At 48.1% G+C, this 25436-nt stretch overlaps 9 protein-coding genes across 14 annotated transcripts; 3 read left to right on the forward strand and 6 right to left on the reverse strand.

Annotated features, from left to right (window-relative positions):
* Positions 1-6: 6 nt before the first annotated feature.
* On the reverse strand, positions 7-1660 carry LOC6734684 (palmitoyltransferase ZDHHC3). Its single transcript, XM_002081655.4, has 4 exons — positions 1224-1660; positions 778-999; positions 497-709; positions 7-426 (listed from the first exon to the last, which is right to left on the reverse strand). Exons 1-4 carry the CDS (start codon positions 1509-1511, stop codon positions 268-270), a joined length of 882 nt encoding a protein of 293 aa, XP_002081691.1. The 5' UTR covers positions 1512-1660; the 3' UTR covers positions 7-267.
* Positions 1661-1723: 63 nt separating this feature from the next.
* Positions 1724-2742, reverse strand: LOC6734685 (peroxisomal membrane protein 11B). The gene is made up of 2 exons (XM_002081656.4): positions 2457-2742; positions 1724-2403 (listed from the first exon to the last, which is right to left on the reverse strand). Exons 1-2 carry the CDS (start codon positions 2632-2634, stop codon positions 1850-1852), a joined length of 732 nt encoding a protein of 243 aa, XP_002081692.1. The 5' UTR covers positions 2635-2742; the 3' UTR covers positions 1724-1849.
* Positions 2743-2921: 179 nt separating this feature from the next.
* Positions 2922-3896, forward strand: LOC6734686 (transmembrane protein 208). Its single transcript, XM_002081657.4, has 4 exons — positions 2922-3068; positions 3134-3289; positions 3349-3485; positions 3543-3896. Exons 1-4 carry the CDS (start codon positions 3063-3065, stop codon positions 3766-3768), a joined length of 525 nt encoding a protein of 174 aa, XP_002081693.1. The 5' UTR covers positions 2922-3062; the 3' UTR covers positions 3769-3896.
* Positions 3897-4156: 260 nt separating this feature from the next.
* On the reverse strand, positions 4157-11717 carry LOC6734687 (ATP-citrate synthase). 5 transcript variants are annotated; one of them, XM_039292079.2, is made up of 9 exons: positions 11563-11717; positions 10196-10361; positions 8416-8601; positions 7626-8352; positions 7244-7567; positions 6513-6660; positions 5225-6458; positions 4822-5162; positions 4157-4750 (listed from the first exon to the last, which is right to left on the reverse strand). In XM_039292079.2, the coding sequence occupies exons 2-9, from the start codon at positions 10352-10354 to the stop codon at positions 4582-4584; spliced, it is 3288 nt and encodes a 1095-aa protein (XP_039148013.1). In that variant the 5' UTR covers positions 10355-10361; positions 11563-11717; the 3' UTR covers positions 4157-4581. The 5 variants fall into 5 exon arrangements, with proteins under 5 accessions (XP_039148013.1, XP_039148012.1, XP_016027883.1 ...); XM_039292078.2 differs by having other exon boundaries at positions 6513-6663; XM_016181836.3 differs by having other exon boundaries at positions 6513-6711.
* Positions 11718-12114: 397 nt separating this feature from the next.
* On the forward strand, positions 12115-17340 carry LOC6734688 (transmembrane protein 131 homolog). Its single transcript, XM_016168173.3, has 3 exons — positions 12115-12907; positions 12961-16678; positions 16737-17340. Exons 1-3 carry the CDS (start codon positions 12341-12343, stop codon positions 17177-17179), a joined length of 4728 nt encoding a protein of 1575 aa, XP_016027886.1. The 5' UTR covers positions 12115-12340; the 3' UTR covers positions 17180-17340.
* On the reverse strand, positions 17324-18137 carry LOC6734689 (ubiquitin-fold modifier-conjugating enzyme 1). The gene is made up of 3 exons (XM_002081660.4): positions 17888-18137; positions 17517-17816; positions 17324-17458 (listed from the first exon to the last, which is right to left on the reverse strand). The coding sequence occupies exons 1-3, from the start codon at positions 18008-18010 to the stop codon at positions 17387-17389; spliced, it is 495 nt and encodes a 164-aa protein (XP_002081696.1). The 5' UTR covers positions 18011-18137; the 3' UTR covers positions 17324-17386.
* A 780-nt stretch (positions 18138-18917) lies between these two features.
* Positions 18918-24400, forward strand: LOC6734691 (monocarboxylate transporter 13). Of its 2 annotated transcripts, none has more exons than XM_016168175.3 (4): positions 18918-19067; positions 22532-22647; positions 22717-23190; positions 23255-24400. In XM_016168175.3, the coding sequence occupies exons 2-4, from the start codon at positions 22570-22572 to the stop codon at positions 24116-24118; spliced, it is 1416 nt and encodes a 471-aa protein (XP_016027888.1). In that variant the 5' UTR covers positions 18918-19067; positions 22532-22569; the 3' UTR covers positions 24119-24400. The 2 variants fall into 2 exon arrangements, with proteins under 2 accessions (XP_016027888.1, XP_016027887.1); XM_016168174.3 differs by lacking the exon at positions 18918-19067 and adding an exon at positions 22232-22415.
* Positions 19970-22042, reverse strand: LOC6734690 (transcription factor grauzone). The gene is made up of 4 exons (XM_002081661.4): positions 21796-22042; positions 20787-21730; positions 20345-20726; positions 19970-20288 (listed from the first exon to the last, which is right to left on the reverse strand). The coding sequence occupies exons 1-4, from the start codon at positions 21913-21915 to the stop codon at positions 20016-20018; spliced, it is 1719 nt and encodes a 572-aa protein (XP_002081697.1). The 5' UTR covers positions 21916-22042; the 3' UTR covers positions 19970-20015.
* LOC6740783 (proteasome subunit beta type-6) lies at positions 24386-25381 on the reverse strand. Its single transcript, XM_016172774.3, has 3 exons — positions 25220-25381; positions 24682-25156; positions 24386-24624 (listed from the first exon to the last, which is right to left on the reverse strand). The coding sequence occupies exons 1-3, from the start codon at positions 25262-25264 to the stop codon at positions 24470-24472; spliced, it is 675 nt and encodes a 224-aa protein (XP_016027889.1). The 5' UTR covers positions 25265-25381; the 3' UTR covers positions 24386-24469.
* Positions 25382-25436: the final 55 nt, after the last annotated feature.

The raw sequence follows: 25436 nt of genomic DNA on the forward strand, positions 1-25436 counted from the left end.
AAGGCATTTAGTAGGGCTGTCAGGTAAGTACACATCTTCACCCGGCCACGGAAATGGATATTTAATTCCTTCGCTTAGGCCTAAACACACACAAACATATGTACGCTTTGTAGTAAATATATAGTTGACAATTGATCGAAAAATAGCAATTGCAAAATACAAAATTGCACTCAGAGGCGCAACAAGTAGCAACAACTTGTTGCCTTGTACGTTTGTTAGTTGGTTAGTATTGTTCGATTAAGCTAATCCGCATTCCAATCGCATCCCTCAGACCGAATAGAAGTGCGAGTTGAATCTTGTGCGGCACGAGGGCTCCGTGAATGGTGAAAACCAGGCCAACGAGAAGCGTCCGAACACCGACTGGATGCTCTTGAGGCGCGATTTCTTCGCCCAGCGAGCCTCCTCCTTCTTCAGCTGTTCGATGCCCTGTTGGAGAGAGGAATGCGAGTATGTTATCCGTACAATCCCGTGCAGAGAGAGCAAGCAAAGCACCCACCGTCTGATCGTTTAGGATAGCCGTCAGCTGAGTGGCCAGCATGATGATGGTGAATATGCCGAACATAAGGCCCTCGAAGGTGAGAAAGAGCAGCAGGAATATAGTAGCCGGCGGAGAGTACGGCGAGCAGGTGCGCCAGTCGTTTTTCACGCACTCCGCGAACTGGGTGAGAACCAGGAAGAGTGTGTGCACGGAGATCGAAGCGATATAGAACTGCAAGTCGACAGCCAAAGAAGAGGCATTAACTGGGCGATTGAAAGAGGTAAAAGAGATGAGCTTACGGTGAAGAGCACAAAGTACTTTTGATTGTTCTCGCCCACGCAATTATTCACCCACGGACAGTGGTGATCCATCTTGCGAATGCAGCGCTGGCAGACGGAACAGTGATGAGCCCGCTCCGGCTTGATGCTGCAGCACTTGGGGCACTTGTAGAACATCTGACCCTCACGGTAGCCCATCTGCTCGATCATCTCCTTGGTGGCATTTCCGCGCGGTACAGCGCCCTATAATTAATGGAGCACATGATAATTTAGATATAATAATTTATAAATAAATATATAAATCTTATACTTTTTATACATATATGTATGTATTTGTACACATATACATATACCGAAAATATAGGAAAAATAATGTTCAAAGCTCATGCTCATTAGGCACTTTTGCCACCTACATTCATAGATAAGGTAATAGTAGAAGTACATGGCCAGACTGGCAAGCAACTCACCGGATCCGAGAGCATTGTGCGTATGTGCGAGGCGAAGGCCAGGAAGGCGAGTGCCTGGAATATGATCATGTTGATGGTGCTGAAGACGGTATAGTTGCTAGGCAGGAGGATCAGCCGCATGACCACGAATTCGGCGAACAGGATAAGCAGCCAGGTCATAATCACGCACACAATGCCGCAGATGTCCTTGACGCACCAGGCCTTGTTTCGGCAACATCGGTTGTGCTGGTCAACGCCACCGAATCCTCCGCTACCGCCGGGCGACAGCGCGGAGTACGAGTAGTTCATGGTGTCCGGATGCAGCCCACGCTCAGGTGACGCATCGGTCTCGTCAATTCCGTGATAACGACACCGGACTGCGAACCATTAGCCAAAAGGCGTTTGATAAACAGCAAAAAAACACTACTCTAGCAATATGCCATTCGCGTCCGCGGGGATGGCGTCAGCTGTTTGCCATTCGCCCAGGGGCGCTGACATAGTGAGGATAAGCAAGGTGGCGGTTTAATAAAATCGTTCGTTTATCATTCAGCTTAATCCGAGCACAAATACAAATACAATACATACAACACTTAAAATAGATACAAGGAAATACGGGCCCTTATCTACAAGGTTTCCAATATCAGGTGTTATGCAGGCGTTAGCTTGGCCCTCGGTTCCAGCAGAGCCCAGAGTCCGGCCAGCGATGAAATTGCACCCAGGAGTCCTATTGTCCGGGGCGTGAGACTTGTGTAACCCAGAGCGGTCAGCGGAATGAAGAAGTCGCACACATTCTTCACCGTGTCCACAACAATGTCTTTGTGTCCCTGCATCAGCACGTAGGACTGTAGGGCAAGGCGCTTGAAGTCCTCCGGCGAGTTGATGCTCGTGGGGATGCGGCAGCGCGAGATGCCGCCCTTGCAACCGGATCGATGCAGGTCCAGTACTCTCAGGATCTCGTAGAAGTCCCGGCACAGGTTCATGATGATCGAGAAGAGCCAGTACTTATTGGCGATGTTGGACCAGCGCTTGGCGTTCACCGCCGTCAGTCCCGTCCTGGCCAGCCAGAGGAAGTGGTCGGCGAAGAGGAACAGCGATTGAGACAGCTTGCTCAAGGTGAGCGTCACACGGATGTTAAGATCCGGATGGTGAATGGTCTTCAGAGCGCCGTAGAATACATCAACGCACTTGCCAAAACGGAGTACTAAGTTGAAATGCGATTAGCTACTTGCTCGTGGGGTGCATTAGAATACCTACATTTGCGGAATGTGCTCAGGATGTATTCAATCGTCTTGAAGTTGTCCACAAGCGCGGGACTGGAATTGGCGGACTCCAGCGAGTCCCACATTGCACGCGAGGCATACTGAATGAGTCGGGCGATCTTGTCCCGTCCGCCAGCCTGATTGTTCAACTGCACCAGTTGATCCATATTCATGTTGTGACCGCACAGCTCGTTGGGCAGCTAAAATACAAAATTAAGCCAAATCCAAAATCCAAAGGTCGATTGTTTGGCTGAGGGCCCAGCAGCTGTTTTGCCGTTGCGCTGTGAATGGCAAGTTATATTTTTAATAAGCCAGCACCATGGGCGTAGATTGAATATATTGTGGGTGCAACAATTTGTAATAAATAATGTAAGAGCAAATTAAAATAATAAAATTGCTTAAGCACCTTTCCATTACAGTTTTAAAGGCAATTATACCCTTAATACCACTTTCTCTCTACGGCCATGCTTATCATAAGTGATGCGCACGTTTCACAACACTGTCGTTTCAACACCTTTTTGTTCAGTTGAAGACGTCGCCACGTAAATAGTGGTCCGATTTTAGATTTTGAAATAGCTGACACACAACTTGCAATCCCACCATGGCTGTAAGTGTAACTAGCACAGGGATAACGCTCTCGAGGATTACATAAAACCGCTTTACAACTTCCAGCCCCAACAAAAGGGTAAACAGGGCACGAAAGGCGCCAAGCAAATCGTGGAGGAAAACAAAACTACACTGACTTTCTACCGGAACATGGCCATTGGATGCGCTGCACCCGCTCTGCTCCTCAGTTTCCTGGTCTTTGAAGTCACCAAAACCTCAGTGGTAGGCCGCCGAAAACCCCCCTCAATGAACTCAATCATCAGCATTTCGTTCTTTATTAGTTTATGCACATTCTGTCGTTGCTGATCCTGGGGAGCTCCTACCAGTTTATGGCGTTCATGTCGCAGGCCAAATACTCTGAAAGCGGTGCTCTTTTGGACTCCGGCAACGACTTAAATATGGAAGGCGGCATCGCGGAGTAAGTGCACCCACTAAAGCTTTGAAGCACTTCACTTACACATGATTCTCCCTGCAGAAACGTCAAGGATTTGATCATCCTTACTTCCGGCACCCTGCTGCTGGCCCTCATCTCAAACTACTTCTGGTTGGTGCTGCTTTTGGCGCCCGTCCGAGCTGGATGGATGCTCTGGGGCTCCATCATTCAGCCGTGGCTGTCGCAGCGCAACGCCCAGGACGATAATCCCCAGGTGGACGAGAAAAAGCAAAAAAAGATGGATCGCAGAATGCGTCGCATGAGATAGAAGCCACTTTCCGAGGTGGTCTGGTGGTTAAGGGGTTCCTGGTTTTAATGAGATTCTACGCTTAGTTGTGTGTGCGTTTCCAATTTGTTAATTGTTCAGCAAATTAAACTGCTCGAGACAAAAGACAATTCATTGTTTTAGTTAGTCAAAGCATTTGTGCGATTTAATTGCGGTGAATTTTTAAAGACGCAAACTTTGCGAGGGAAATTGCATTTCCTCAAGGCTGCCTCCCATTTTTTGTGCATTGTAAATATTCGTGTAATTGTTTATAAATAAATGTGCTTCAGTGCAGCAGGAACTATTGCAGTGTCCGTTTCTCTTCGAGATGCTGGCAAAGGAAGCGTGGGATTTAAAGAAAAAAAGTAAAGGAATGGTGACGAAAATAAAATTAAGCTTTTGCAACAATTTATTCTCTTGTTGTCTAGACAATTGTGAGCATCCAAACTAAAGTATAAAAGTATCAAATAATGTTATGCCGGGGGTACTGGTGTGTTGCGCGGCTCGGAGCACTAGATTTCACTAGGTCTAGATTCCAAAACCCCAAAGGGCTCCGGACACGCAGCGCTTACAAAAACAACGGGGGTAATGATGGTAACTTAAGAACTTTAAATGCAGGTTAAGTGAGAGGAAAAGGGATCTGGGGAGAGACATCTGCGCGGATAGACCGCAATGGATCCTTCCAGCCAGTGGAGCGGGTGACCTCTTTGCCTAACATCATACATCTGTGCTTAACTACAACAACTTCCGAATAATATATATGCTTGTATATACGTAAATATATATATAACATCATCGCGGCTCCATCTGCACGCCTTAGTTGTACTGCTCGGGAATGACGTATGAGATGTCGTCCCACGGATGACGGTACAGGCCCTGTTTGAGACGTTTCTGGTCCATGTAGTGGCCAATAAATCCTATGCTGCGACCCAGAACGAACAACGAGTTGATTGCGCCGACATTAATGTACTCCTGTGCTTCCTCACTGAAAGTGCAAGTAAGTTAGGAGTTAGTTAGTTGCTGTTCTTAAGTTCAATACACGCGCCGTTCGCTCACCTGGTAAAGGAGCCGCTGTTACGCAGCATGTCCACGAATGCGGTGGCTATCACACCGTCCACATTGAGGATAAGATTCGGTTTCTTGTTGGTGGTAATCTTCTCCACCTCCAAGGCGTATTTGAGAAGTGGACACGCAGGGAAGTTCTCCAGCACGAATTCCTTAATGATCTTCACGCGCACATCGGGGTTATTAATGGACTTTACACGGTGGCCAATACCCAGGATAAGCTTGCCCTCTTTGCGCATCTTGTTTACGAACTCCATTGGGTGCAGGTTGGTGTCGTATGCCTCAGAGAACTGTCGAGCCGATCCGTCCAGAGCGCCTCCAAATCGATCCCCCTAAAGGTTAAAACAGAGTTACAGTCTATATTGCAAATGGAAATGCGGATGAATTAACGTACGATGGTCAGGAGACCGCTAACGACTGAGGACACCAGGTCCTTTCCAGCACGGGCGCACACAATGGTGTTGTGAGCCCCAGAAACTGCGGGACCGTGATCTGCAGTGACCATCAGGCACATCTCGAAGAACTTGCACACGTAGGAAGGCAGGCAGCGCTGGAACCATAGCAGTGAGATGACACCGCCAATGCCGACGTCCTTGCTAAGGACCTCGCTGATCGGCATTCCTGCGTAGATCAGCTCCTGGCCACGCTCGTCGCAGATCGACGTCATGAATGACGCGGGCTTGCGAATAAGACCCAGCTCGCGGGCCCACGAGTAATCCATGGGCACAGTTGGTGGTGGCACCTCCTCCTTCGGCACTACCCGACCAGTCTTTACCAGCTCGCCGTACACGTGGTGGATAAGTTCACCCAGCGTGTCGAACGAATCTGGAACGTAGGCGCCGGCATCTCGCAGGCCCTTGTTCTTGGCTGTTGCCGTCTCCCGATCGGAGTTCGCGCAGGATCCGGCATGTCCAAACTGGACTTCCGAAGTGAACATGCTGGCGCAGGTACCAATGCACCAGGCCACCAGAGGCTTGGTAATACGTCCGTCCTTCAGAGCGGCACAAACGTCGTACTCCTCGGTTCCACCAACCTCTCCCAGAAGGACGATCAGCTTGGTCTCCGGATCGGCTTGATACCGCAGAATGTGATCCATAAAAGTGGAGCCTGGGTACCTATCTCCTCCAATGGCAATTCCCTCAATTACGCCGTCGGTGGCCTTTGAGATAATATTGTTCAGCTCATTGGACATTCCTCCGGAGCGCGAAACGTACGCAACACTGCCTGGACGGTAGAGCTTCGAGTGCAGGATGTTGTCCAGCATACCGCCGGTGTTGCCAATCTTAAAGCAACCGGGCTTAACGCCACCCACGGTTGCTGGTCCAATGATTGCCACTCCCTTCTTATCCGCCTCAATAATAAGCTTGCGAGTCATGTTTTCCGGAATGCCCTCAGCGATGATGGCCACCGTCCGGATCTGGGGGAATTCGAGCACCTCTAGCGTCGATTCGTATGCACTGCGCATGGAAGCAAAGTTGACCATAACGTCGACCTCCTTGTGCTTATGAATGGCGTCCGACATTTTCTTGTAGACAGGAATCAGAATTTCCTTGTGACCCCAGTAGTACTTCTGCTTATGATCGCCGGTGAAAGGATATACCATTGCCACCACAGAAGGTTCATCGCGTCTGAGAAAATAATCAATTATGATATTTGTTATTAATGACGAGAATTTGACCAACCTGCAGATAAAGTCAAAGTCGAGCATCGACTGCACCGCCCGCTGCTGCATGCCCCACACAATCGCCTTGGTGGTGTTGGAGAAGAACTTTCGGTTCAGACTCGATCCGTTGCGCTGAGCACCGGATATGGCCGCGCTGTCGGCCTCATCTGCTGAGATAGGTGGTAGTTTAATCGGTTTAGCTGCGGTCGGGCTCAGAGCTATCCCAAATGGAACGAGTCGAAAAACGAGTCGAGATCGATGTCGGGAATCGATTGGATGATGATGGAGGAGCAGAGAGCGAGATCAGGACGTGTAGAAGTTTGACAAACCAGTACGATACACAAACACACACATTACACGAACACGGGGTTATGAAGGATCAGACCGTGCAGAATCGGATCAGATCAAGTGCAGATCGGTTGGCCAAACGAGCATTTCAAATTTGTTTTATATTTGGTTTTGTTAATAATTTGGTGGAGGTTATGTGGATATTTTTATAATTTTTTGGTGAGTGTGGCGACAAATTTCGTTGTCGTTGTAGTCGAGGGCGAGCAATGCAAACATACAAAATACAAAGAGAGAAAAGAGAGAGAGATCAGATAAGTGAGGTCGATCGATGCATTGCAATTCCTAGCGGGATACAAAAAGTTCATTGAATTACAGCTAAAATGTACAAGTGAAATCCCAGGTTAGCCGCACACAAACTTATACATCACCCAACTACTTCACAATTCATTCCGCTCTACTTACCGGAACCGGAGCCCAACGCCTCAGAGGCATCGCTGGCCGCCTTGAGATCGGCCTGCGCCTGCTGTCCACCGGGCAGCAGAAAGTTTGCCGTCGAGAACTCAACGCTTGCCGTTTGAGGAATGGGTCGCTTGCCCAGAGCCATTCCGCAAATAGCGGTCATGTGGGTCTCGGGTCCGAAAACATGCAGTGGGATGCCCAGGGTGCTGCCAAAGTCGCGCATCTTTCGAAGACCCTCCTGATAGTTGGGTCCAGCGCGTCGCACAAAGATCGATACATTGTGTTCGACTAGCTTCGGCTGGAATTCGCGCAGGGCGGTGATGATGCCTGCACAGAGTATTACATTTAGATTGATCGCTGATAAGATACGGTATCAATCTCTCACCTTGGAAGGTCGCAGCAACATTGGTAAAGTTCGCAATGCCTCCTCCGGTAATCAGCACTTTGCCATCGGGATGCTTTGGCGAGGAGGTCATCAGGTTGAGAATCGTCTTTGCGTACTCGTACGTCTGCTGTTCCGATGGAGCTCCACTGTATTCGCCATAATTGGCCAGCTCGGAGGCACCACCCAAATCGCAGATGGTGTCCGAGTAAATAACACTGGCGCCACCGCCCGCCACCATCGTCCAGATGCGACCATTACGATTAAGGATCGTCAGCTTCAGCGAAGCTCCGCTCTTGGCGTCCAGGTCGGCGATGTAGGCCTCCTCGGGATATGCATCTCGACCAAACGGAGGGGGATAGTCAATCTCGCCCCATTTGGGACGGCAGATGAAATCAGCTGTCGAATCCAATTTTGCCGCCAAATCCAAGATGTACAAATTGTCGGCTGTCACCACCAGCGGGTTAATCTCCAGATATGTGAAGTATAGGTCTACATAGGTCGTGTACAATGCGCTGACAAACTTGGCAATGCGCTCCTTGGTGCCCGCGTCCTTGACCTCCTTCAACAGCTTGCTCTTCACGTCGGCTAACGACAGAGAGGAGTTCACAGGTACGTCCAACTTCACGGCCTTAGCATCCACATCCCCAATATCCACGCCACCCTGGTGGTAGAACAGAATGGTGTCTGCGGCGCGGTGCGAGTAGATGCACACGTACATCTCCTCAGCCTATTGGGTTAGATATAATTGTGCTAAGTATATATACACAAAATAAACCATTTAAGAACTCACATCCGTGTGGGGCACAAAAGGCTCGATGATAAAGTTCCTAAGCTTTCCCACGGCATTTCCGATCTTCTGGTCCTTGTTGAGGCGCTCGCCAATCCACTGCTTCACCTGCTCGAAATTCTTCTTGACGCCAATTAGTCCCAGCTTTCCACGGCGCTTGATAAGTTGATCGGGCTTGCACACCAGCGGCTGCAACAAAGGAAAGGATGGTGATAATTAAATGTATGCTAAATTTAAATGAAATAAGCGACAAATCGTTGAACTTGTGCCTTCTGATCTCGGCTCGTCAGTAAAAAAGCCGGTTCCAACGATCAGCATCTGTCGAAAAGATCAGCCGATAACATCAGGGGTCGTTCCCGCGTCATTGGCAATGACAATGCCAATGCCAGTGCTCGTACCCTTACCCGAACTTGTACTTGTGCCCACACAAAAACACATCTCATATGCTTATTAGAAGATCGTACGAGTGTAAATTGAGCAAACAGTCCGACTACGAAATATCATCCGAGGCGTCCCGTCAGGCGATTCACTTTGTCGTGTAATTAAAGCCGAAAGAACTCCCATTATTGCTCACTGAATTTTGGCTCTATCATAATTGCATATAAAATTACGAGTAAATAATATTAAACTAAATAGCTAAGTGAAATCCAGGCAGCTAATCTGCATTTACTTATATATAGGGAGTTATATTGTGTGTGATTGTTGGGTTATCCCTCTTCAGTGGGGTAAAAACATCTTTATCAGTAACGCAATAAAAGTATTATGCACTTCAAACGAAAAAGGTGACAACAAGACAATAAGGCTATTAAACCATAAATTATAGATCAGAAATGAAGTATTAATACTTTCTATCTATATGGCATAAATTAAAACACCTTCTTGTTAATGAGAGTTTCACAATCCTACCTTTAGATTATTAAGACTATAGGGGCGCTCCCTCTAAAGTCAACAAACAACTTAAAGATAAGTGTTAACTGATCACATTTCAATGGAATATATTATTTTGCGAAAATTGTTTGAAAGATAGTAGAGTAGTTCCCTGAATCCCCCACTCGACTCAATCACACTCTAAAAACTCCTGCAGTGCGTGCAAATCTAAATTGAAATTATTCTTCAAAAATTCAGGCGGCGCAACAATGCTAGGTAAGGCCAATAAATTGGGACGCTCCAAAATCAACAAATTACTTGATGATAAGATTTCGAACATATGGTTTTCTATGATAAAGGTTTTCTAAAAAAAACCCGGAACATTTTTGCTTCCCCGTATTGCCCACTCAACCTGAATAAGTGCTCAAGATAAGTACATGGCTACAGCCAAACTTTCCACTATCGATCGGAAGGTCAATCAGAGATAGCTGCGTGATCGAGAATCCCAATCTCCACGCACGCTTATCGTGTTCGCAAATGAGGTGAGCCTGATCCGCCGGCGGATAACCAAACGGGCCAAGACCACGCCATGCCACGCGACCTACGACTGGGGCCCCGGCAATCTGATAAAAACCAGAGTGCGCCATGGGGTGAGCTGTCCGTCTGCGCCCGCGTCCGTCCGTCTACTCCGCAGATTCCAGCGAACAACTCGCGCGACCGACTGGCGCCCAATTCGCTCTTATCAGGAGCCGCGCTTAGTCATTCGGCATCGGCGTGGTGGTTGAAGCGTCCACCACGAGGTCAAGTTCAATGACAATCCCGCCGAGCGTTTGTTGTCGCTGGCCCAATTGTTGTTCCTACATATCGGCTGATTCGCAATCGTCGAGTTCCGCGGCTATTTTTAACTGGCACTCACCGTGGTCAGCAGCCAGGGATGGTCAACGGCGAGCTTGGACCAATCTGTCGTGGAGTTTACTGTGGCAAAACGGCAAGTGGCCGCGCCGGCGCCATGGGTGTTGAGATGGCGGTTCAGGATGTCCTTGCCAGAGGCCTCGGTGATTGCTTTCGCCGACATGATGAAGCTACAAAATATTTATAAAAAAAACATAAGAAACAAATCAATTAAGATTTAATATAGCCTTCTTTCAAAGACAAATAAAGGAGGGTCTCGTGTGCTCGCGCGTACCGTTTGACTTTGCCTGTACTTTCAAACTTTGATTTATTTACTTAGAATTGATTAGAGCGCGACTGTGTGCAGGTGCAATAGGTTTCGAGTACGTTTCAAAGTGTGCGTGCTGGGCGGCTTCAGCTTTGGGTAGCTACAGGCTGGGCAGCTAGCTAATCAACCTGCACGTCGTCGGGTCTGGGAGTAAACTGAAATCGAATGCGCGACAGCACCAGCCATGAAAATGAGCCAGCAACAGGCGTATTCTGATTTCGATTTCGTAGCGCTGCCTCGGCTTTCAAGCTTCGCGACTCCAACGGCTTCGGGTCTTTAGAATTTTCGGCTTATGAGTTGATAGTATGTGTACATGGCTCTCGCTCAACCAGATGGTTGTTTCCCAGAGATTAGGTCTGCAACGGGATCTGGCCCTGGACCATTTCCACTGCGTTGGCTGGGGGGAAGCACCTTGTGCAGAACCGGTTATCAACTTATCATTGCAGCTTGGACATCAAGCCCAGTTAGTCAAGTCAGTGGGTCACTTTGGCTGAGGGCCGAACTTTCTCCCAAAAATACATAAAGAGCCAATGGCTAAACAAATCGGAAATGCCAGGGAATCTAATTCGATAAAGAGCGCACTTTAAAGGGGGCTGATGACTTTGCAAGTACACACGATCTAATTTACATCTGGAAACGAAGTTCACGCCTTGCCGATGCGTATGCAAATTGGCTGCCCTGCTGGTGAAACTAAAAAACTAAATGCGAAACCGAAACCGAGCCCAAACTAAAATGTTGTAAGCGGTGAAAGTGGGCAAAATCAATAGGGCTGTTGCATCACCGTTCGTGGGTCAAATAGCTGTTAATCTTCGCCTTCACTAATTATTGCAAAATGCTTGCTGATTTTCGCATTAATATTTCTGCAATATTCAGCGAATATGTGATTTTAGTGTGTGAGTGTGTGTGTGTTTGTGAGCGAGTGCAAGTGTGTGTAAGTGCGTGGAGCAAGCCGAACGATCTGTGCGAAATTTCATTTGCTCATGTTTTCCGTTGTACTCGTCACTTTTCAATGAAATTGTGGGTGCATACACGCGGGTATATTGACGGGCGACGGGGGCACTCACTTTAGTTAAATCAGCTTCACGACCTGCGATTAATTTTAACACGTAAACTAAACTGCAACTTTCTTTTGGTTGTCGTTTCTTTAGCTAGCGATGGCCAAGTTTCGATAGCTCTTTCACTGTTTTCCCTCGAATACATGGCGATACATATTGTTATTCATTTTATTTCTAGCATACTTTTTGGCGCGTTTTAAAATACTACAGTATGTCATATTATGTACAGTAGTAAAGGATGCGGGAGGCTCTAAATATTAGGCTGCCAATATTAATAACTTTTATGGTACATAAATTGAATATATCTCGTTTCTGATATATATATATCATTAATTTAATAATCTGCTAAAAAACGATGTTTCATTTAATATCATGCCATTAAATAAAACTACTAGCAAGACAACTGAAATCAAACATGGGCAGATCATGTCGAAACTATCACGCGATTCCATTAATAAAAATTAAAAAAGAAATCAAACAATTTATGTAGCCACCTGATGCGCCTTAAAAAATGATTCTCTGCATTAATGGTATATTTTTAAAATGATCATATGATTAGTATTTCGCAGTGCCGGATGGTATCTTTTATCTATTCCACGGCGGTCACACCGAATAGCGATAATAATTTTTGGCCAGCGATATTGGATAATATAAATAAAGCGCAGCACCAAGGAAACTCCAATTTAGATTAGCAGCTGGACAGAAAGTCGGTTACAAGGAGCAGCGCCATCGCCGCCCACACGAACACACACACACACAGCATCCCAGGATCAAGGGAACGCACGCCATGCCCACACAAGTCCAGATGAGGCCGCTTTTGCGAATATTCGCAGAACCCATCCTGCTCATCCTAATCTGCCTTCTCACTTTGGGCGCCAAAGGTGAAAAGGTCTTGCAGGAGACTTTCCTTGGGTTGCAGGAGGCACCAATCCACGATTTGGGGGACCTTCGGCTTGTGCCGTCCCGTCTAGACTTTGGAACGTGGTCCGTCGGCCAGGCGCGTTCTCAGACGGTGACACTGTTCAATCAGCACTCCAATCGAACGCTCCAGCTGAACGCGGTGGCCGGACCAAGTCCGGCGTTCTACAGCAGCTTCCTGGGCACGAGAGAGGTGCCGCCGCAAGGCAATACCACTTTCAACGTGGTGTTCCTACCGCGGCAATTGGGCGCCATTGCCGCCGACCTTCTCATTCACACCTCCTTCGGCCAGGCCGAGTTGGCGGTACAGGGCGAGGGCAGTGAGTGCCCGTACCGCCTAAAGCCATTGGTGGGCATCAAAGCGCCCATGAATGCGACACTCACGCCAGAGATTCACATGTACAACCCGCACGAGCGGCCGCTGCAGATACTTGAGGTAGGGTTAAATCAACACTCTTTAATTATAATACTCATAACCATGTCTTTTAGATATACAGCAGCGGCGGCGAGTTTCAATTAGAGTTGCCCAGCGGTGGCTCGGAGGGCCCACAAAATCTGTGGGAGATTCCGCCACACACTTTAAAGCCGGTCATTAGGATATCTTTTCACGGCCGCACAGCTGGCAATCACAGCGCCTACATACGCATCAAGATCGCAGAACAGGAACTGGATCTCGGCCAGGAGAACGTCCTGGTTATTCCTGTCGAATTTGAGATCCTGCCACGGCATTCTGCGTACGCCCGCAATCCACTGGCAGACTTTGGCCGTGTGGCCACTTTAAATGCTCCGGATGCATTACAGTTCAAGCTGGACGTTCGGGACGACGAGAGCCGCCAACTCTTCGGCAGTTACCTTCGTCAGATCCCGGGTCTTTCGTTTGACGCAAACAACACAAGTATAGTGTTGAATGCCAGCCTATTCGAAAGCGACGAAGCCATCAACGATCTGCTGGTGATCAACAGTAACCAGTCCAGTTCCAGTCCTGGTGCGGATCAGGCGTTTACAGTGCTGGTGCGAGCAGAAATCTTCCATGGAGGGCTCTCCTTCGACAGGAATGCCACCAGATTTGTAACCACTTCGCCAGAAGGCGGCGAGGGTGAACCGCTGGAAAGAAAACGCTCGCTGGTGGTGCGGAACAAATTCGCAATGCCCCTCATTCTGTTTAACGTAAGTCTCACAGAGCCCATTGATGAATCCATTTTGGAAGTAGCCCTCGTGGGCGATCCAAGGATACTACTTCAGCCGGGCGAATCTGTTGAGCTCCTGCGCCTAAACCTGCTAAACGACCAGGTGGCGTTTAAATCCTTTCTGAGGATTGAGACGAACGTCACGGTCTTTAAACTTCCATTGGTATCATGCAGTGGACGTTTACACGTTTCCACGCAGCCAATTGTGCTTAACTTTCGCCAGGAATCGCTGGAGAAAGCGGCATATAACCTGGAGCTAGATCTGGGAACTGTGCCATTCGCTGAGATGTCGCGCGACGGATTCGTGATCCTGAGGAACGACAATCCAGTGCCCGTTAGAATAACGAATTGGTTCTTCAAGCATCCAAAAACTGTCTACTCGCAAAGCACCTTCCTGGGTTGCCGCGCCACGGCCATCGGACATCCGGTAAGTGTCGAGAACGAGACTATGGGATGGCATTTATGCAGAGAGATTCGTGCCGGTGAGAGCGCCGTATTTAAAGTGGCCATTCAGACGTACGAAGCGGATGCAACGTTTGGAACCCTTAAGGTCTGGACGCCATACGAAGTGATTCGCGTACGCGTTAAGTTCGAAGCCTCTGTGGGCCACTTAGAGATAGAGCAGGAGCAGCTCAGCTTTAAGAACTGCTTTCCTGGCAAAATGTGCACTGCCGTGCTGAGCATCCGGTCAAGCTTCACACACCCGGTGCACGTGAAGGGTATATCCTTTGCACTTCCGGTGGGACTGCGCTTTAAGGACTTTAATGCGAAGGGCACTACGATTGCTCCGCAAACGCTGACCAAGGTTGGACGCATTTACTTTGACCCTGCGTCCGTGTGTCGAAATAATTGCTATATACGAGAGTCCACCAATGATCTAGCCATCTTCCCCAGCGTTCCAGGTGGAGGGATTGGCAACGGTGGCGTTATCAACAATAATCTCCTCTATGACGGAGTGGAGTTGAGACAACGCACGGAACTCTTTAGGCAGTTGCGACGCCAATTGTCATCTATGTCCCTCACGCTGCACAGCGAAGAGCTACCGCCGTTGGAGTTGGACTTTTCCATAACGATTGAGTGGCCGAAACTGGTGCAGTTTCAGCCTATTCCGCCCACTCCGGCTATTGAGGTTGGCCAGGTGCAGCGCCAGTGGATAACGCTGACGAATCCTTCGCAGAGTCCGCTCCTGCTTGATTACTTTCTATCGGATCCGGCTTTTGCACGACGTACCCAGCTATCGTTACCCCACGAAGTCATTGACGTGAGCTCAACAAGTTGCTATCTGACAGATAGAGCGGTTTTTTCCCTGCCTGAAGCCGGGGATCCCATTCTGTTGCCTGGAGGCGCCAGCTTAACCATCCCCATCACTTTCAGTGCCCAGCTGCCGGAGAAGTACTGTACCCTGCTGCATGTGAGAAGCAATCTTACGCTGTATGAGGCTGTGTGGCTACAGGCTCGTGCCGTGCAGTCGCAGTTCCGTTTTGGAAATCGGCGCCCGGGAGCCGCCTCGCCGTTGCTCTTTGAGATGGCCACCGATCAATTTCAGGGCTGTCAGTCTGGCAATGAAGCAGTGGTAGTAACTCGAAGTTTTACGGCCCGCAACTCGGGTGTCATCCCAATAAGGATCGAGGGCTTCCTCGTTGGCTCGCTGCCGTGTGAGGATTTCGGCTTTAAGGTGATGGATTGTGCGGGATTCGATCTGGGCGAGAATGAAACTAGAAAAGTGGAGATAGCGTTTAGCGCAGACTTTACTACCTCGAGGGTAAAACGATCCCTTACGCTGATAACGAACCTTACCTACGATATAAGCTATATGCTTCTAGCACAAATGCCAGCGGAAAGTGTGGAACTATGTGCCTCGCTTTTGGTTCGACCTGGATGGGAATCCTCCCTAAAAAACGCCGCCCTTGTAGTGCTACTGGCCAGCTTTGGACTGGTTTTGGTGGCGGCTGTCTTTGACGCAAAAGCCATAATGGTTCAACAAAATGCCTACGATGCGGCTAGAAACAAGGGTCCTTTGCAGCCTACGTTTAATTTACGGAATATAGTAAAACTGCAGGCGGAGGAGGCAGCAGCTAAGGCAGAGACTGTGCAGCAACAGCAGAAGGTCAAAAATGGCCAACTGAAGGAGCTGCGAAAGCGAACAGTAGTGAATTCCACGAATTCAAAGTCAAAGTCGAAGTCCTCATGGTCACCATGGAGCATGGACATGAATGCGCTAAGCAAGCATCTACAAAAAGCCAAACCAAAGACAGTGGTAAGCACTCCAGTTACCCCTCCTGCTGCTAGTGCTCCTGCTGCTGCTCCTGTCCCCTTGCCAGAGGCAAAGCCCGTTAAGAAATCTTCGACGCCATCGCCTCAAGGTGTTCCTATATCAGTTCAGGTTCGGCCCCAGAAGAAAGTAAAACCCACACCTGCAGTGGTCCTTGGGACAACCAAATCCAAGCCGGAAGCATCGACCCCCGTTGTGGAGCAGCAAGAAAAGTCGTTGGCCAAATCGAGTCCACCACAGCAGGAGAATATATCGCCCAAGCCCAACAAGCAATCAGAACCGCGTGTGCTTAAGGAACAGAACGGATCGGCCAAGAAAATGGGTAAAACACCAGGCAGAGAACGGGAAAGAGAACGCCGCTCGAAGGATCAAAAGTTGACCAATGGCACGGGGGCTGGAGTGGGATTCAGAAAGCCAGAGCGAAAACAGCGCCAGAAGTTGAATTTTGGTCAGACCACGAATAGCACGTCGCCGCCAGAGTCGCCAGATGCGCTTAAATGCATCAGCAATCCTTGGGAGACGAGCAGTCGCGTCTCCTTCCGGGATGTGCTTCGGACTCCTCAAATGGCGCCCACGGATAATGGTTTCGATTGGAACCATGCGACGTCTTCGAGTGATCTCGGACCGATCGGAGACAACCGCAAGAACGCCACGCCGCCGATGGTGACATCGCTGTGGGAGCCACTTTCAGCTACGGCCAGTAATTCGCTGTTCGCCAACACCGAGGTGGATTTCATAACACCAGATGGTAAGTCGCTATAAAGATTATAAGCTCACAACTCCCTAATGTATTTCTACTCGAACAGCTATCTACGAACAAAGGGAGCGGGAAAAGCCGCAGTGGGAACAGCGGAGCGACTTGGTCATGCGACAGCAACTACTTCTTCAGCAGAACCAGAAACTGGAGTTTCAGCAAAGGCAGCAGGAGAAGATTTCGCTGCTGGCGATTATGGATCCGAGCAACTGGGCCACAAACTGGTCACCACTAGGATACTCCAACTGGCCCAACGCCACAGCCGGCATCGGTGTCATGCGTCCTCCTCCAGGTCTGGAGCAGAGCGCACGTCAGACGCACAACCTTGCACAACAACCGGTCTCAGCGGGACCGACATCTGGAACTGGAGCTGCACTACCCGGCGAAAGCCTACCCACGCAGTACGATCCTTTTACCTCGCCAAGCTCAATCTGGTCGGATACGTGGCGTCAGTCATCACAGCGCAACAACCATAACCATAACCACATGAACTAAGGGAATGACGAGGAGCAAGCTCACTGATCAAACCGAATCAACCAAATGAAATTCTTACCACTTAGACACCTAGGATACGCGACGATGGAGGAACGCTGAATGATCTTTTCCAATTTGACTTTTGACTAATAAACGCAAAGATAATTGACTTTCGTATCAAACTTTGTTCATTGTTTTGTTGTCAGTAATTTTATCTAGTTGAGTTAGCTACTTTTCCTTGTACGTAATGATTCCCTTCTCGATGAGATCCGGAATCTCCACGGCCAGCCAGGGAGCAAGCTGTAACAAAGGATTAATGAAGAAGATCCAACGAAGGCGGTGTATTTAGAGTACTTACACCCAGAGCCATAGCGTGGGCGATTCCAAACTTGGGAACATTGCGTGCCCACAGTGGCTTAAAGTGATCCGTCAGACAGATCTTGCCTCCGCGGTACATCTTCGCTGTCTTGCCGTCAAGTTCCGGTAGGGCAATCTCGGGCGCAGTGGTTGGGTACGTCACTGGAATGTCGAACTCCACCTCGAACTCGTACTTTAACAGGTTGTGCATGTACCAACACTTTCCGAACCACTTGGTGCCCTCCTTGTTGGATTCCAGTCGGAACCAGTCGCTGCCGGACTGTTTGTTGTTCTCCACATACTGTAAACAAAAAAACATTACTATTTCCATGGACCCCAACTACATCGCAATCTGTATATGGATGTATGTACCTTAATTAGTGCCTGGTACTCCTCCTTGAGCCGCTGCACCCACACATCCTTTTCGCGCGGACCAGCGCGAATCTGCAGCAGGGGAATGTTGCTCAACGTTTTTCGGGTGCTATCGTCCACCATCTCGTCTGGAAAATGGCCAAATTTAAGGAAAATGCGGAATGAAAACAAAAGCCTTCGCTTGACACGTTCACGATTAGGTGTGCGAGAGAGACAAGTGAAACAGCTGAGCGAGGTGGGTGCAGACAGTGGCGCAGAAAGTGCCGTTTCTTGAGTGTTCAGATTGTGTGGTAAAACAACTGTTGAGTTGCCTATCGATAGTTTGGCGCCTAACTTAGTTTTCGAAATTAAGTCTCGCGACATAACATTATGTAATTTCGACCAACTTCTTCAGTTCCCACTTTCCGCCTTGTATTCTTTTATATACGTTACTAAAATAGTAAATAGAAGACTTTGTTAACATGTTACAGGCACAGGACTCTCGGCTCCCTCTCTTTCGACACAATTAACACTATTTGTTACAGTTTGCAGGTTGATTTAAACAGAATCAGTTGCAAATTCTGCGGCGGATTTCATTCGCTGATGTTTAGTCCGGAAGTGATAGTCCTTAACTTTTGGGCTTAATTAATATAAATATTCCAGTAAGATGTCTTCACACCCATCTTGAGGTCCTTTAGTTGGGCAGCTGATGGGCTTAAGTATAAAAAATAACTTGCGAATTATTTCTATGTAGGACAGTGTTTTGTATATTTGTACGTAGCCCGATATAAGGATCAATCTCCAGCACTGTATGGGCTCGTTCCACATTATGAACATGGGAACTTCCCATAAAGTTTGTTTAACTAGAGCCAAAAGTATTCCTCCAAGGCAAACTCTATATAGCCAAGCGCATCTGAGAGCAGAGTAAACAATGAATTTGTAAAAAACAAAAAGAAAAAAATACTATCATCTGGCCGGATCCTATGAAAGATGTTGGCAACACTGCCCACTACTCGTAATATAAGGCGGGCCTGGAGTAGCAAATTGTTTAAATAAGATTCGCTCGTCGCGCGATAAGCATCAAATCTAAATCTAGAAGAACCGAGCCGGCACGGTGATAGTGTGAAATTAAACAAAGTCTTAAAAAGCAAACAATTTGGCTCCATTGACTGTGAATATTTGAACTACCTAATTACATCAAGTGAGTGTCTTAATTTTGATGTGAGATAATATTTGACTTTCAAAAACATTGCGAAATTACCAGTCGAATACAATATTTGTTACTAGATTTTAAGTAAAGGTTTTCTTTGATTTCAAATAATATTGCTTGAAACTCTTAGAAGGCCTTCATTCATTTTGCAACAAAATAAATGCTATTTACCTTATGTCAAACGAGGAAACATATTATATAGACAAATAGATTTGTGAGGGAATCACCCAAAAATGTTCGCTTAGGGTCAGAAGATTACATTTCTTGATTTAAATTAATAGCTACTCATAAATATAAGTAAGGTATAGATCAGTGGGAATCACTTAACCCAATGGGAATCACAGCCAACAAAGAGGTGATGCAAAAATAAAAAAGGTCAATAGATCATGGCAGATTTGTGTGGCTTGCAAAACATTCCAAATATTCCATTGGTAAATAAGATGTTGCCACAGATGGAAAAACAAGACTTCGTAACTTGCATAGTCATTTCTTTGGCACAGATTGAGGATTCCGCAGAAGACTAGAATGTGTACAAACACACACGCCGATTGATGATACCTTTGAACTGATACCATGATAATGCCAATTCGCTGATAAGGATTGAATCCACTTTTCCAAACCGACTCAAACTGGTTTCTCCGTCTGCCTGAGCCGCTGAAGCATCCCGGGTTGGTCGTCGATGTGCTATATGCGTCTATATGTGTTATGAATTACCAGATTCGACCTTAATCGCTGATAACGCCAGCTCCGATGTCCGTTTTACCAGTTCGAGATGATCGGGGGGCAGATGGACAAACCAGTTTCAGCCGGTTGATCCCATCCACGCAGGGATTTCAATTAATAATCACATAATTTGTTTACCCCGCTCGCCGCTGCAATCATCACAATAGGGGTACGGTGTCCCATTTGGTTTTTATTGCGTCAAAAGGTCACCTAGGGCTAGCATTCTGCTCGAGGGCTGCTGGTAGTTACTATCGCTTCTGCAGTTACCATCCCTCCTCCATCCTGCCTGGTCTCTGTGGTCTTGCGTACACTGACGGCGATGATGGTGTCTGATTTGCGAGGACGATTCAGTCGCTTGTGTCGGTTCTCCTCCCACTCCTTGCGATGGACCTTCTTGCGGTGCGCATGCATGTTGGCATTTGAATTGAAGGTCTGCGGGCAATGGGGGCATGTGTACAAAACCTCGCCGGTGTGGGTTGTCATGTGTTCCTGCAAGAACAGTTCAAAACCAATTGCTTTCTTCAGTCACTTACTTCATTAATTACCTTTAGTTCGTTTGGTCTCTTGAAGGCCTTTTCGCACATCGGACACTGATGACTACGCGCCGTATTGTGGGTGTACTTAATATGGTGCTGGTGTGCCTGTAGACTGGGGGAAATCTTCAGACAAAATTCGCACTGCATCGGCTGCAGGTTCTCAGCGGTATGCATCATTTTTATGTGGCGGGCCAGTCCATATTTGGTGGTTAGCATTGAGTCGCACAAGTGGCATTTGATTGCTGCCTGCGGCCCTCCCGTGTGCTCCTCCATGTGCCTGGCCAAGGCTTCGCGACCTCTGATCGATTTTCCACACACATCACAGATCTTGGCATATAAATTCAAATGGACCAGCTTAACATGTTGCTGCATCGTATACTGACTGGGATAACTGAAAAATACCAATACAAATGTAACAATCTGAGAAAGAGCCAATTTTTCGGTCACTCACGTTTTCTCGCAGTGCGTGCACTTGACCTGCCACTGCTCTCGTGGAATGTGAGTCAGCTTGTGGCGCTCATAGACGACGGCGCTGTAGAAGCTCTTGGAGCACTGTTCGCAGTGGTATAGTCGTCCGCGCGTCTTGATCTCATGCATGCGCATGTGCAACTCAAGACTTCGACGGTGGCCCATCACGCGGTCGCAGATGGAGCACTTAAAGGTTTCAGGGTCCTGGTGGCGGCGCAAGTGGTCCACCAGAACGCCCCGCTTAAAGAACTTTCGGTTGCAACACATTGCATAGCCGCGCTGCTTGTGCTCCCGTCGTACATGGGCCAGCATCTCGGAGAAGCCCTCCATTGGCAAGTTACAGATGTGGCACTGAACTTTATAGTGCTCGCGAATATATTCATTGAACTCTTGTGATTTCTGGATTTTGGGCAGACAGCTTGTATTGGGCCGTTCTGCAAATTGCACACGTCGACGACCTCTTGAACGTTCGCTAACCTTTCGCTTGAGCGTCGGCGGTTTCTTCTCCAAATCTTCTGGCTCCTCTACTCCCTCCTTGCTGATGCAGTCGTCAGGTAGGAAATCCTGCTCCTCCTGATCCTCAAGCACATCGGCAATTGTCAAGTCAGCTTCAGGGAACTCGATTTTTATTTCGTTTAAATTGATTTGCTCCAGAACGGTCTTCAACTCCTCGCGTGCATCCTGTTGAGCGACTTTTCGAGGACGTCCACGTCGGCGTTTGACGGCAGCGGCTACGCTCTCGTCGTGCTCGCTTTTCACGATGTGCTCTTCTAGAGCGGAAGCAACCACTTCTGGCGGAGATGTCTCCTTCAAAACAGTGTGCTCCAGCGCTTTGTGGGCTTGTTCCACATTGAGGTAAAAGTTGTGAAAGAGTAGAAGCTGTTCCCAGCAGGGGCCGCACACATAGCCGGCTCTTGAGGCAGGGATCTAAAAAAAAGATCACTCTTCAATAACAATAATAATAATAATACAGGTTAGATTTGTTTGTTTACCTGGAGCCAGAAGTGTTTCTCGATGATGCACCGCAGGCCCAGTGAATCGGCTTCCTCCGAGGCAAACTCTATATTGCCCACCGCATCATCCACACTCTGAGTGCACAGGAAACAAGGCATTTGTGAGAGAGACGCGCGAATATATACAAACAAAATTATTAAAAATGCGTGTTATTTTACAAATAAAAACAGGGCAAAGCACAGCTGATTACTGTCATCGCTAGCAGCTATCGATAAGCGGCGCCAGAATAGTGGGACCATAGTCGTGTTTTTGAATTAACAACTTGGGGTTATTTGCTTTCATTTGCATATAATAAGAGCTTAGATAAGCACTATCTTGAAAAGTAAACCCTAAATATTTTATTAAACGAATCTGTACTGACAGTTTCTCACTTAATAAGAAGGTGCATATCGCAGTCTCTAGAAGTGCGCAATAGTTCAGAATATACATTTTATGGCATTCGCAGAGAGGTCATACTGATTCAAAGTTTTGTGACTTTGGGATTAATTTATTTTAATTTAGGCTTTAATTCGCCTTAATTTGTTAAAACGTTGCTTACGAAATGGCCACGCAGTTTGGGGAAATCTCTGAGACGAGCCGTTCACCTCGTATCCGCTGGGTAAATGCCATTTCGCCGGGCTTATCGGAACGCACTTTTACACCTGTCTTTAGATGCCATAAACAAATCCAGACGTTTTAATAACAGTCCACTTATCGCTGTTTACATATTTTTAGCCAGCTTAATCTCGACGAGAAACCCGGAGAGCACAGTCATGGACGTGCAATCGAGTCGCGTTGTCCCCGATGGTGGCTACGGATGGATTGTGGTGGCCGCCGTGGCCTTGATTAATGTGAGTGTTCAATACTCTTGAAAGAAATACCCAAAACTAAACATATTTATTGCATATGCCGGCATCCAGATGACCAACCAATCCATTTTGTCAGTGTTTGGCCAGCTCTTTGTGGGTGAGCTGCAGAAAATGCAAGAGGACACATTTACGGCGGCCCTGATCACGAATCTAAACAGCCTGGCTCTCAATTTCTCTGGCCTCTTCATTGGTCCCGCGATCAAGAGCTTTAAGCCCCGAAATGTAGCCGCTACAGGCTGCATCCTAGTCGCCCTGGGCCTGGCTCTGTGCGCCTTTGCCACTGAAAGCTGGCACTTCATTCTGGGCTACAGTTTCTTCGTGGGTTTTGGACTGGGCCTCATCTCGCCCTCCACATTCATGGCCATTAATTCGTACTTCACCACCAAACGAGGACGAGCTGTGGGTGTCTCATTGGCAGGCGCTGGCCTTGGCCAGGTGCTTATCCCTCACCTAGTGCGGTACCTCTTGGATAACCATGGCTTTCGCTACGCAGTCCTATCTATGTCTTCCCTATCACTATTTGGGGTAAGTTAAGATTATTATTATAATATTATGTTGACCCAATGCTTACAGCCTGAGTACTTTACAGCTTTTTGGTGCTGCCTTCCTGAAACCGCTAAACCCACCTGCCAAGCACAACAACCGCAAACACATTCGACTCCTGACCGAGGCCGATGGCGAGAAGACTAGTCCCCTGCAAGTAGTGGTTGTTCCTACTAACCAAAGCAAGATTGAGCTTAGCCCGTCAAATGTGGATACTCTGTGCGGCCGCATGGGACAGCGGCTGGTACAGGCATTGGATCTGGAGCTGCTCAAAGATTTAGTGTTCTGGAGCATCATTGTGGGCATGGCTCTTGTGTATACGGCGACCATAAACTTCACGATGATCTTTCCTGGTTTTCTTGGACAAACAGCACAGCTTAACAGCCAAATGGTGGCCTTCTGCATGTCCCTTGTGGCTGGCGCCGACATTGTGTGCCGTTTGCTGCTGCCCATCGTCACAGATCACCTTAGAATCCCCTATCGTGTTGTGTTCCTGATCGGCATTGTTGGACTCTTTGTCGCCCGTTGTGTGCTTGCCGAGAATCAAGCGCTGCCCGTCATCATCACCATGTCTGTGTTGACAGGCATGATGAAATCAGCCACTGTAATCAACAACAATCTCACCATATCCGCGCATTGCCGCTCGGAAAAACTGGCCGGCGGCCTGGGACTGAGCATGATGTCCAAGGGCGTTATTGTAATCACAGTGGGCCAGCTGCTGGGATGGGTGCGGGACTACGCCGACTCCTACCTAATATGCCTGTATGCTCAAGGAGCTATTCTGCTGGTGGTGGTTCTTGTTTGGACACCGGAGATATTGTACCGCCACCGCAGGCAGCGATGTGCCACCAACAAGTCCATGGAGACGCAGTCTATAGACGCAGCTGAAGTGGCCAAACTCAACTCCTAAATCTTTGGTCACTACTTGACTGGATTAGAGTTTAAGCGAGGGATATCGGTATTGACTGTCATGTGATAGGCGGTGGAATGACTTCCCTGTGGGGAACATTCCACTCTCGCCGCAGTAGTTATCTGAGTTGTGAGGAAGGACCAGTGTCAGGAACAGCACTATCTTTATGACTGCATCTTAGGCTTAGGTTTTCGATTATTTATTACCATTTTAGCCCCTAGACCTAACTTTTGTACTGCCATAAGAGCCAAAATACAAATTAAAGTATCCATATTACAAAAACCAGGTTTATTACCATGAGACGAGTTTGCAACTCTTTCTTCATCGATCTTATTTGGGTAGGTATACTATTTATTCTGAGGAAATGAAGCTGGGAGTGCTGGAAACAGCCGATGCGCCCGATTCCGTGTTGTAGAAGATGCGGCGCTCGATGCCATCCTTGGTGATGATGCCAACGCGCACCACACCACCAGAGCTGCCGTCGTGGTAAATAGCGTGCTGGACAGCTGTTGGAGGAGGATTAGTTTTAAAAGAAACTGCTTTGGTTTTTTGGGATTACCCACCCTTCTTGACGAATGTAACGCAATCCTCCAGCGCCATATTGGGGCGGTAGTGCTCCCTAACAAATCCGTAGATAAAACTGGATCCCGATCCGCCGATGGTGCAGGCCTCGCGGGTCAGCATGCCGCCCAACGGGATGCTGTACACCTGGCCGCCGCGCTGCTCATCCCAACCAGCCACAATGATGCCGGCGAGCAGGGACTCGCGGTAGCTGTAGCAGTAGTTACGGAACTCTGAGGCGGCCTCGAACACCAGAGCATCCTTGTTGGTCTGGTTCTCGTGATAGTTCAGCGAGTAGGCCACAATGTCGGCAATGGCCTGAGTGTCGGCGGCCGATCCACTGCGGCAGCAGTACACTTTGTCCGTGATGCGGGTCAGCTTGTCGGTGACCCTGTTGGCAACATAGGCACCCGAGCTGGTGCGCGAATCCGCTCCAATGACCACTCCGCCATCGAACTCCACGGCCATAATGGTGGTCTGCAAATAGGTAGGATTGTGCTCTTAGTACGCAGTTATGAGGTTGATGCTCTTCATACTTACACCAGTGCTGACCGGTGTGTCGGTGAAATCAAAGTCGGGTTGCATTTTGATCTTTAAATTTGTTACAATTCAATTTACAATTGATGTTTGGTTGAAAAGCCGCACGAACACGAAATGACTGGCTTGTTTTGGATAAGTGTTACCAGATGGGAAGGCGAAATGACTGTGCCCCGAATAAAAAAAATACACCTTTCGCACTGAATTGTAGTGTAGAGTA

This window comes from Drosophila simulans, chromosome 2R (assembly GCF_016746395.2).
Source record: "Drosophila simulans strain w501 chromosome 2R, Prin_Dsim_3.1, whole genome shotgun sequence".
Taxonomy (NCBI): domain Eukaryota; kingdom Metazoa; phylum Arthropoda; class Insecta; order Diptera; family Drosophilidae; genus Drosophila; species Drosophila simulans.

What these genes read in the sequence shown, in the direction of transcription:
- LOC6734684 (XM_002081655.4), bottom strand. Translation starts at nt 1,511, where the DNA reads ATGAACTACTCGTACTCCGCGCTGTCGCCCGGCGGTAGCGGAGGATTC. An exon ending in AGTACTTTGTGCTCTTCACC is followed by an intron (nt 710 to 777) that starts GTAAGCTCATCT and finishes GTCGACTTGCAG; the next exon opens with TTCTATATCGCTTCGATCTC. An exon ending in CTATCCTAAACGATCAGACG is followed by an intron (nt 427 to 496) that starts GTGGGTGCTTTG and finishes TCTCTCCAACAG; the next exon opens with GGCATCGAACAGCTGAAGAA.
- LOC6734685 (XM_002081656.4), bottom strand. Translation starts at nt 2,634, where the DNA reads ATGAATATGGATCAACTGGTGCAGTTGAACAATCAGGCTGGCGGACGG. An exon ending in CCTGAGCACATTCCGCAAAT is followed by an intron (nt 2,404 to 2,456) that starts GTAGGTATTCTA and finishes ATTTCAACTTAG; the next exon opens with TACTCCGTTTTGGCAAGTGC.
- LOC6734686 (XM_002081657.4), top strand. An exon ending in AAGTCACCAAAACCTCAGTG is followed by an intron (nt 3,290 to 3,348) that starts GTAGGCCGCCGA and finishes GTTCTTTATTAG; the next exon opens with TTTATGCACATTCTGTCGTT. An exon ending in ATGGAAGGCGGCATCGCGGA is followed by an intron (nt 3,486 to 3,542) that starts GTAAGTGCACCC and finishes TTCTCCCTGCAG; the next exon opens with AAACGTCAAGGATTTGATCA.
- LOC6734687 (XM_016181836.3), bottom strand. Translation starts at nt 10,354, where the DNA reads ATGTCGGCGAAAGCAATCACCGAGGCCTCTGGCAAGGACATCCTGAAC. An exon ending in TGTTGCTGCGACCTTCCAAG is followed by an intron (nt 7,568 to 7,625) that starts GTGAGAGATTGA and finishes TACTCTGTGCAG; the next exon opens with GCATCATCACCGCCCTGCGC. An exon ending in GACTTTGACTTTATCTGCAG is followed by an intron (nt 6,459 to 6,512) that starts GTTGGTCAAATT and finishes TTATTTTCTCAG; the next exon opens with ACGCGATGAACCTTCTGTGG.
- LOC6734688 (XM_016168173.3), top strand. Translation starts at nt 12,341, where the DNA reads ATGCCCACACAAGTCCAGATGAGGCCGCTTTTGCGAATATTCGCAGAA. An exon ending in GGCCGCTGCAGATACTTGAG is followed by an intron (nt 12,908 to 12,960) that starts GTAGGGTTAAAT and finishes CATGTCTTTTAG; the next exon opens with ATATACAGCAGCGGCGGCGA. An exon ending in GGATTTCATAACACCAGATG is followed by an intron (nt 16,679 to 16,736) that starts GTAAGTCGCTAT and finishes CTACTCGAACAG; the next exon opens with CTATCTACGAACAAAGGGAG.
- LOC6734689 (XM_002081660.4), bottom strand. Translation starts at nt 18,010, where the DNA reads ATGGTGGACGATAGCACCCGAAAAACGTTGAGCAACATTCCCCTGCTG. An exon ending in AGTACCAGGCACTAATTAAG is followed by an intron (nt 17,817 to 17,887) that starts GTACATACATCC and finishes TTTTGTTTACAG; the next exon opens with TATGTGGAGAACAACAAACA. An exon ending in CCCACGCTATGGCTCTGGGT is followed by an intron (nt 17,459 to 17,516) that starts GTAAGTACTCTA and finishes CCTTTGTTACAG; the next exon opens with CTTGCTCCCTGGCTGGCCGT.
- LOC6734690 (XM_002081661.4), bottom strand. Translation starts at nt 21,915, where the DNA reads ATGCCTTGTTTCCTGTGCACTCAGAGTGTGGATGATGCGGTGGGCAAT. An exon ending in AGAAACACTTCTGGCTCCAG is followed by an intron (nt 21,731 to 21,795) that starts GTAAACAAACAA and finishes TCTTTTTTTTAG; the next exon opens with ATCCCTGCCTCAAGAGCCGG. An exon ending in AGAGACCAAACGAACTAAAG is followed by an intron (nt 20,289 to 20,344) that starts GTAATTAATGAA and finishes CTGTTCTTGCAG; the next exon opens with GAACACATGACAACCCACAC.
- LOC6734691 (XM_016168175.3), top strand. Translation starts at nt 22,570, where the DNA reads ATGGACGTGCAATCGAGTCGCGTTGTCCCCGATGGTGGCTACGGATGG. An exon ending in CCGCCGTGGCCTTGATTAAT is followed by an intron (nt 22,648 to 22,716) that starts GTGAGTGTTCAA and finishes GCCGGCATCCAG; the next exon opens with ATGACCAACCAATCCATTTT. An exon ending in CTTCCCTATCACTATTTGGG is followed by an intron (nt 23,191 to 23,254) that starts GTAAGTTAAGAT and finishes AGTACTTTACAG; the next exon opens with CTTTTTGGTGCTGCCTTCCT.
- LOC6740783 (XM_016172774.3), bottom strand. Translation starts at nt 25,264, where the DNA reads ATGCAACCCGACTTTGATTTCACCGACACACCGGTCAGCACTGGT. An exon ending in ACACACCGGTCAGCACTGGT is followed by an intron (nt 25,157 to 25,219) that starts GTAAGTATGAAG and finishes ACCTATTTGCAG; the next exon opens with ACCACCATTATGGCCGTGGA. An exon ending in CGTTACATTCGTCAAGAAGG is followed by an intron (nt 24,625 to 24,681) that starts GTGGGTAATCCC and finishes CTCCTCCAACAG; the next exon opens with CTGTCCAGCACGCTATTTAC.